Source organism: Eurypyga helias, unplaced genomic scaffold (genome assembly GCF_000690775.1).
Source record: "Eurypyga helias isolate BGI_N326 unplaced genomic scaffold, ASM69077v1 Scaffold50852, whole genome shotgun sequence".
Taxonomy (NCBI): domain Eukaryota; kingdom Metazoa; phylum Chordata; class Aves; order Eurypygiformes; family Eurypygidae; genus Eurypyga; species Eurypyga helias.
This window is the reverse complement of record NW_010235048.1, coordinates 1-8,533: the sequence shown is the minus strand read 5'-3', so window position 1 is coordinate 8,533 and position 8,533 is coordinate 1. Positions and strand designations below refer to the sequence as shown.

General features: G+C 43.2%; 2 protein-coding genes across 2 annotated transcripts; one reads left to right on the top strand and one right to left on the bottom strand.

The window, feature by feature from the left end:
• The first annotated feature begins 514 nt into the window (after window positions 1–514).
• On the top strand, window positions 515–1,760 carry LIPT1 (lipoyltransferase 1). Its single transcript, XM_010146610.1, is given in 1 exon segment — window positions 515–1,760. A coding segment is annotated over 1 exon segment (1,122 nt). The 5' UTR covers window positions 515–562; the 3' UTR covers window positions 1,685–1,760.
• A 4,627-nt stretch (window positions 1,761–6,387) lies between these two features.
• MITD1 (MIT, microtubule interacting and transport, domain containing 1) lies at window positions 6,388–8,467 on the bottom strand. Its single transcript, XM_010146609.1, has 6 exons — window positions 8,371–8,467; window positions 8,108–8,244; window positions 7,940–8,026; window positions 6,967–7,082; window positions 6,571–6,631; window positions 6,388–6,483 (listed from the first exon to the last, which is right to left on the bottom strand). Exons 1-6 carry the CDS (start codon window positions 8,417–8,419, stop codon window positions 6,388–6,390), a joined length of 546 nt encoding a protein of 181 aa, XP_010144911.1. The 5' UTR covers window positions 8,420–8,467.
• Between the last annotated feature and the right edge of the window lie 66 nt (window positions 8,468–8,533).

Sequence of the window (8,533 nt, the reverse complement as noted above, 5' to 3'; positions counted from 1 at the left end):
CCCCGCGGGGCTCGCCTCGGCGTTCGGTATTAGCGCAGCAGGCCCCGCCGCAGCCGGGACCCCGGCACCCGGGACCCCGGCAGCAGGCCTTCGCGCCCGGCTGGCTCTACACTGACCCAGCAAACTCGTGAACCTGATTTTTTTTTCTTCCCACATTGGTGAAAAAACCCTAATGAAACTGGGCGGCTGAGCTTAAGCTTGGCAAAACACACTTAGTAAAACTGTAGTAGCAAGACTGTACGGAGTGAGGGAGAAAGACACACTTTGATTCCATTTCTTCCTTTGGTCTTTTAGGCACCAAAGACTGCGAGGAGAAGCTGCCCTGGCATCCCCAACTTTTACGTTAAGCACAGGACAGGGTTAAAACGGCATCACTAGCTTTGAGAGGAGAATCATGCCTTGTAACTCGGGTTGGTTCAGGAGTGTCGCTACTTTGGGAAGAGCACAACAGCACCATGACTGCCACTAGCACTTCACTTCTGTCACAGCAGGTCATACACTTGCCACGTTCAGCTTTACCAGATCAAATATTCCTTCCATCCGCTGTCCAGTCATTAAAACCATGGTACTTCAGTCATCATTAAAGAACTGCGTTCAGCTATCCTGCATCCTCAGGACTTCAAAAGCTGGCTTCAGAAGCACAAATAGTGGAGGCCTCATTATCCAGTCTGTTTCTAACGATATTTACCAAAATCTAGCCGTGGAAGACTGGATCCATGACCACATGAATTTAGAGAATCAACGGGTCCTTTTCCTTTGGAGAAATTCCCCTGCTGTGGTAATAGGGAGACATCAGAATCCCTGGCAGTAATGCAACCTCAGGCTATTGAGGCAAAAAAACATAAAACTAGCCAGGAGGAGAAGCGGAGGAGGAACGGTGTACCATGACTTGGGCAATATCAATTTGACTTTCTTTACAACCAGGAAAAAATACGAACGAATGGAAAACCTGAAACTAGTTGTGAAGGCACTGAAAGCCTTGCGCCCCCAGTTAGATGTACATGTCACTGACAGATACGACATCTTGCTAGACAGGCAGTACAAAATCTCCGGTACTGCTGCAAAGCTGGGAAGGACAACTGCTTATCACCACTGTACCTTACTCTGTAACGTGGATAAGTCAGTTTTATCTTCTGTCCTGAAGAGTCCTTACGAAGGGCTAAAAAGCAATGCCACTCCTAGCGTGCCTGCCTCAGTGAAAAATCTGTTTGAAGAGGATCCTGGTTTAACTTGTGAGATGCTCCTGGATGCCATTGCTGAAGAATATGCTGCGCAACACCAAATAGATCATCATATCACCTTAATAAATCCAGCTGATGAGACTGTGCTTCCTGGAATTAGTAATAAAACTACAGAACTAAACAGCTGGGAATGGGTGTATGGAAAGACACCCAAGTTCAGCATTAGCACGTGTTTTAACATGGTCTATAAAGATTCTGTTCTTGACGTTAAAGTAGATATGGATGTAAAGCATGGAAGGATTGAAGTCTGTAACATTGATCTGCCGGAGCAGTGGCTGCCCCCTGCACTGTGCAGTGAGCTGGTGAAGAGCCTTACTGGCAGCAAATTTTGCCCAAATGAAACTACTACATTAGCGACAACATTACTAAGAGTGTGCCCGCAAGATGGTGAGTTGCACAGCAAGTGGAATCTGCTGTGTGAGAATATGATCATGTTAATGTGACTTGCAATTTGAAAATGTAAGTTTGACTTCTGCTGCTTTTCTATCTAATTTATCAAAAACAAAATTAAAACATTAATTTCTACAAGCGGATTTTTTCTCTTATTAGTCATTAAAACTGTTCAATCTTGTGCTTTTGCTTAATTTTACTTACTAGCAGTTAGGTTTCACACTGCCTGCACCCAGAGTTCCCAAACTGTAGGATGTAATCCACTTGCAATGGGCTGCAGCCCTGTACTGCACCGTGCTGACAGACCTCATCGCTCCCTAACCAGGGAAAATGGTGGTGGCATCCCAAACTGGCTCTGTAGCAGAGAAGGTTCAAATGGCTGACACAGGTGGGATGGGGTAGATGGAAAACTGCTGTGCTGCTGCACTAGATCCGTCAACCTGCATCCTGCTCCTTGCAGGTAGTTGCTCAAAGGCCATGTCTCAGCCCGAGCTGTGTGGAGAGGGATGTCCCCCTGGTTTCTGGTTGAGAGTCCATTCTTGCTGAGTGCTTGTGACCCTCTCCCCCCCTACAAGCATGGAAGTACGCTGAGCCCGCTGCTGTGTAGTGAACCAGTCCAGCAGTTCTACCCTGGATAAGGGCTTTTGTTCATGCATGTACAATAGCACGGGGAGGACTAGTTCGATGTGTTTATGTGATGAGGGTAGGAGAGGCTAACTGGGACAGAGGCCATACGTGCCTCCTTTGTACCTGCACTGATGGGCGCAAAGCTGGGAGTCACTGGGGCCACAGGGACTTGGTATCTGAGCTAAAAGTGGCAGGGCTTCTCATTAAGAAATACACTTGCAAATACAGACCTAGAAAAAAATTTGCTAATAAAAGGCCATAGTGAACTGTAGTGACAGTTTTCACCTTAAATAAAAATAATAGCTCTCTATAAAGAAATGTTACGAAAGAAAGGCTCAAGATGTATTTTGCTGTTGATGCCAAATAAGCAGAATGCAATTTTCATCAGGTCAGAACAGAAGTTTATTGCTGCAGGAGAGAACCCAGCACAGCAGTGACAGACTGCTGAGGTGAACTCTGCCCAACAGGGGCAGTTACAGAGCTATACACCTTTATGTTACACAACTCTTCCTTCACCAAACTGCCCTTGAACAGTAGTTAGTTAAATTGGAAGCGGGAGATTCATCCAACAAAAAAAAAAAGCCGTAAATTCACCCCGTTGAGGTGTGAGCACATCAAGGTAAATTCCATTCGGGGCACAATATATGGCACAACCCAGTCTAAGGAAGAGTCTTTTCCCAGAAGGTTAGCTGGGGCAGTAGGACTTAAAAGGAAAGCGTAGTATCCAGAAATGGGGTGGTTGGTTACAGACAAAGGGCTTGTTACCAGTTGATATATGGTTTGTCCTGAAATACCAACAGCATTTACTACTGCTGAAGAGAAGAGAACCGCAGGGAAATTGGAGGGACATCAAGTGGATCGAAAAATGCCAGTACCAATTGGGCAAGAAACAATATTGCTGTTAATAGGGCAAGGTGAATAAGGACCAGTCTGGCCTAAAGAAAGTAAAGGAGCAATGGTATTTGGCCTGTCCCAGGCACGTTTCTGAGGCTGTGGCATGAAGGAAGAGTTGGGTAGAAAGTTAGGGTGACTGAATCCGACTGGACGTAGAAGACTTAGATTAGGTCTGTAAGGACAATGTGACTTCCAGTGTCCTTGTCCATACTGACAACCCTCGACTGAAGCTCCAGCAGGGATTTCAAAAGGTCCCTTACCTTTAAGTGGCACCCAGGAGGTTTCGGCAGGGATCGGTCTACAGTCCTCCCAGGTGAAGCAGGACGCGCAAATCCATCACGGCTCCACGTGCTGTTGCAGAGTAACTGGAACGCAATTTTGATCAGGTCAAAACAGCAGCAGTTTATTACTATAGGAGAAAAAACAGGGTAGCAGAGACAGCCTCTGCTGGTAGGATCTCTGCTGAAGTGAGGCACTTACAGCCTTTACGCACTAATCATTCTTCACCAAACTGCCAGATAAGCAGGATGTGGTAAGTAACAGCAGGGACTGAAATTCTTCAGGTAAAGAGGATCTGGACGGTCAGATTAGGGAGCCCTCGGCAGGCATATCCTTCTATGAATACTTCACTTCTTTGCTAATTAAGTCCTGCAGACTAGCCCATTAGCTGCAAACAGTTCTCTCAACAAGCGAGGCCTACAGGGTGTTACTATGCTACTTGCGCACTGTCATCTTTTAAAGGTGGATGGCTGACCAGTGCTCAGTAGGAGGTAATTACATGGCAGAAACAAGCCGACGTTAGCTACGGAGAGCAATGGGAGTGCATCCAGCCCTTGCTAGGACCTGTAGTCCTTAGCAACGTAATGCCTTAGGATGGAACCACACTCAGCTGACTCCAGCGGGGAAGATGGCCAGGAGGGACAGTCCTGGCTGCACAATCCAGGTGATGACCTGACTGTGTGTGAGTGGCAGCACAGAACATGGCCTGGAGTCAGTAAAGCGACTGTGGAAATGTACCCTTACACTTCTCTGGTTGTTTTTTCATTTGTTGATGCCTGTTCCTCGTCATACATGGTGTTCCTACTGACAGGGAAAGGAACCATTCAGGGATAAAGGGCTAAGAAGTAAAAAACTGCAGTGCAGCACCAATGGTACGCCACTAAATGCTTGCCTGTATAAATATACAGATACTGCATATCCATGGGATTTGCAAGGAAATCTGCAGTCTTAGCTACTGAATTACAGTCAAATTAGAAAACAGGGAAAAGTTCTAGCAAGGAACAAGCCAGAGAGGGAGATCACGGTTGCCTCTCACAGTGTTTGTAGAGGACAGCACAGGGGCTTACTACTGGAACAGAGTCGTACTGTACCACAAGATGCAGAAAGCATAAAGGTTTCTGATTTCCAATTAAGTATTATGACTGAAAAGTTGATTAAAATATTTAAGGTGGCTTTTTATTTTGTCCCTGTGTGTTTGAAATTGCTGGGCTAGGTTAAAAGATACAAAGATTCACATTGAGGAAGCTTGGTGTATCTACAGCGAACCTTCTCCCACACATGGCTGATCTGTAAAGCGTTACGCAGCTTCCTTGAATTCCCCTACGTTGTGCAGAGAACTATTCAAACATGACTAAAACTACAAATAATAAAAAATAACCTTTATTGCCATTAAAAATAGGCATATATTATCCACAACTGAATAAAACTGATGACAGTGACTGGAAACCTAGTATCACAGCAGCAAGCTTCTATAGAATGTTTTGGGGAGACCGACTGGTAGCATAGAACTTCTGTGGCACATAATGTTACTCTTTGCTGATGTAACACTGAAAAGCTGAGACATTATTGCGGAAAAGGATAAAGAAGGCAGACCACTATGAACCGGAGAACAAGGCAAAGACCAGCTCTGTTTCTTCCTGATAGCTGTGGAATAGATTTGTTGCATTACAGGCAAGAGTAAAAAAGCAGCATTAGATGACAGGTGAAAGAATAATTAAGCGAATTAAAAAAAAAGGGGTGGCGTAATGGAATACACAAACCTTCAGAAAAAAGAAACATGGAGATATAAAGTTCTAGCAAGGACATGCTACTAGAATACAGAGGCATATTGTATTAAAACATGCAGAAAACTTAAGGCACCCATCAGTCCTAAGGCTGAAAATATTTTGAAAGGACCTGCAAAAGAGTCCACTGCCTATTTTTCATGTCATAATACACGACTTTGCTGGAGTCTTGCTGACAGTGACCAAGTACTCTTGTATCAGGAGAAAAAGAAGCAGTGGCTTAGGTGGTACCTTCTGCTTTCCAGAGGATGAAGGGAAGACAAGAAAAGATTTTTTCTTTATTCCAGTTAGCATATTGCTTACAATCATTATGGGAAGAATTTAAAAATCAATCACTATTTTTAGGGGACTATCGCAGTAGCAGGGAAACAGCTACTGCAGTTCAGACTGGCATAACTAGCTGGAAGAACACTAAACTTGCAAGTTGGGGAAAAAGACTGTGAGGGGATCATGCCACCATCCCACACCTAATACAAAAGATGGAAATCAGGTGTATGACCATACATCATGGAATAAAAGAACATATAGGAGTGACAGGGAAAAGAATACAGCTGTTTCCGTCCTTTCCAGCCCAAAATCCATCATGCAGAGACACGAGACAACCCTAAAATATCTGTGTACTAAAGACTACAATGCCTGTATGCAAGGAGCGTAGAAAATGGAATGTTAGATGTGGAGTTACTAGTAAATTCTTTGAAATCAGGTATTAACCGAAACACAGCAGAACAGTAGTCATGACTAAAACACAGGAATGAAAGGAAATAAATAAGGCTGCTTATAAAAGAGGACATGTGGCAGCCCAGCTGCAAGTATCTGTGAGGTGGTCAATTAGATATAAACCCCAAAATTTGCTCAAGACAAAATTAATAATAAAAATAAAAATGACAGTAAAGAGGCCTTTGAGAGGCAGTATTGAGGGTCTGTTATGAAATCACGATCAAATTTAGGCACAGGTTGCATTAATTAAGATTATGGGAGAATACGTGGAAGAATTGTACAGTTGTGTTTTCTCAGACTGAAAAGTCCCAAATATTCCTAAACCTGTAAAAGCTGTGCTGGACTAAGAACTAAGAAGAGCTGCTTCTGAGGGTAGACAGCTGGACTTCAGTGGCATCTTCCAGTCTTACATGTTTATGCTTATAAAAACACTCATTAAAAGCAGTCATATCTGATCACATTTTCTTTGTATGTTTAGTATGAAAGACATCCACTGTTGTTTCATGACAAGGTCGCAAATCAAAGTCACAGTATCCAATGCTGAAACGACCCTGCAGAAATTAACAGAATTGACATGGTGAACACAGAATGAGCTCTTCTACAGTATAAGTTAATTAAAGAGGTCAAAGCATTCTTACCTGTGGTTTCTTAAAATAATCAAGACCCCTTCCAATCTTAATCATCCATCCATTATTGAATCTGTTTTAAAAATTCACAAATTTGAATACTATGAGTATGTTGAATAAAAAGAGTTATATCCACATGATGCACACGCTCCTTTTTTCAAATCACAATCATTTCCTAGGGTAGCCGACAACCCTATCAACCGTGGAAAGCACTGTGCTGTATAAAGAGACATCTACCATTATGTTCAACTTAGAACACATGAAACTACGCAGGGCTGATTTTATCCAGCGAGGGCCACTGCCTTCCACTTTGTTAACCACAGCTGCAATTAGGAATTGTCTCAAAAGTTAGGGTTAAGTAGTTTGACTTCAAATAACTGGCATTCACTTATTTTTTGTATCACCCACCTAATTTCTCGATCATGTATTGAAGATGAAAACGCAACATTCAATGTTACTCCGTAATTCCTCAACGATTGTTGTATTTCTTCCAAGCCACTGATCTGCTGACTCCTCCCATTACCCTGTTAAAAATAAAAATAATGTGGTGGGTTTTGTTTTTTTTTTAACCCTATATACTACTTCTGGTCACCTCTTCCCAAACTCATCAACAAAACCTTTTTAGTAGTAACTTAAACCAAAGGAAAGTAACTTGGCTGAAGGCAGATTTGCAGTTTCAAAACCAGAATAAAACCAGACAGATTACAGGTACACTTGCTATGGGATGTGGGGTGGAACTCACTCTTAACCCTTTGAAACTAGATGTGAATTACTATTTGAGCCGAAATAAATGCTGTGATAGCTTGAGAGGTTTTAGCTCAAAGCCTCTAAAATGACAACTATATACGGCTGTTGGAAGAGAAAAAAAAAGACTGTATCTCGACAGATGCTTTAGTTTTGATGACATTTTCCACAACATTTTCCCAAAAATCTTTCCCATCTAAGATCCTGCTTACCAAGAATTTGTTAGCGTTATCAGAAAACTCTGAACTTCTAAACTTATAAAATTACTATTTTAATGTTCAACTATCCTATTTTTATGTTTCTCTTAATCTGTGTTTTCTGCTGAGGGCATCAGAGCCTCAGTGTAACAAGCATCATAGAATCACAGACTGGTTTGGGTTGGGAGGGACCTTAAAGACCATCTAGTTCCAACCCCCCTGCCATGGGCAGGGACACCTTCCACTAGACCAGGTTGCTCAAAGCCTCATCCAGCCTGGCCTTGAACACTTCCAGGGATGAGGCATCCACAGTTAGTACTGGCAACTAAGAACAAATCCATATCTGTAAATAAGTATTTTGTATATATGTTTGGTTGGTTGGTTTTGCAGGTGGTATGACCCGAGTATGCTGAAACAGAAACCAAAACCTAGACACTTACTTCATCATAGGAAGTGAGGAGGTGAATTGTTTTCACGTTGCACGGCGCCTTAACTAGCATCTCACAGAATCGCAGGAAGTTATACAACTGTAAAAGTTTTATTTAATTTAGTAACTTGGATTTTTTTAGTAGTTACCTCTGTATCTGTTGCACTGAACATCTACTTGCCTGATGAACGTGCCTAATATATGGATCCTCCACCCAAACTTCAGAAACAATCTCAGTAAGGTACTCTTGGAAAAGCTTTTGGTAGCTGAAACCTGTTGCATTTTCCTCTATCCTGATTTGCTTATGGTATTTGCCATCTGAAAAGAAAGGAAGTCCCTTTCAGTGAAGATCGTAGCACAATTCCCGAGTGGAACACCTCGCCCACGGCATGGTCACGATAGAGCAGGTATTCCAACGCCAACGGGTACACGCCAGCTCCGTACCTTGCTTCTCTTTCTCGATGTGCTTTTTAATGTCCTCGGCTCGGGTCATGTACTCGGATATTTTCTGCCGGTAACGGTGCTTTTTTGCCTCATCCTTCGTGGCTGCGAATCGAAAGCGCACCGGGCAGGTCTCCTCGGGGGGAGCTGCGCCCCGCCGGGCCCC

Coding starts and splice junctions, on each gene's coding strand:
- MITD1 (XM_010146609.1), bottom strand. CDS start 8,419: ATGACCCGAGCCGAGGACATTAAAAAGCACATCGAGAAAGAGAAGCAA. Junction 8,027..8,107: donor ATATTAGGCACGTTCATCAG/GCAAGTAGATGT, acceptor AAACTTTTACAG/TTGTATAACTTCCTGCGATT. Junction 6,632..6,966: donor ATACATGATCGAGAAATTAG/GTGGGTGATACA, acceptor TTTTTAAAACAG/ATTCAATAATGGATGGATGA.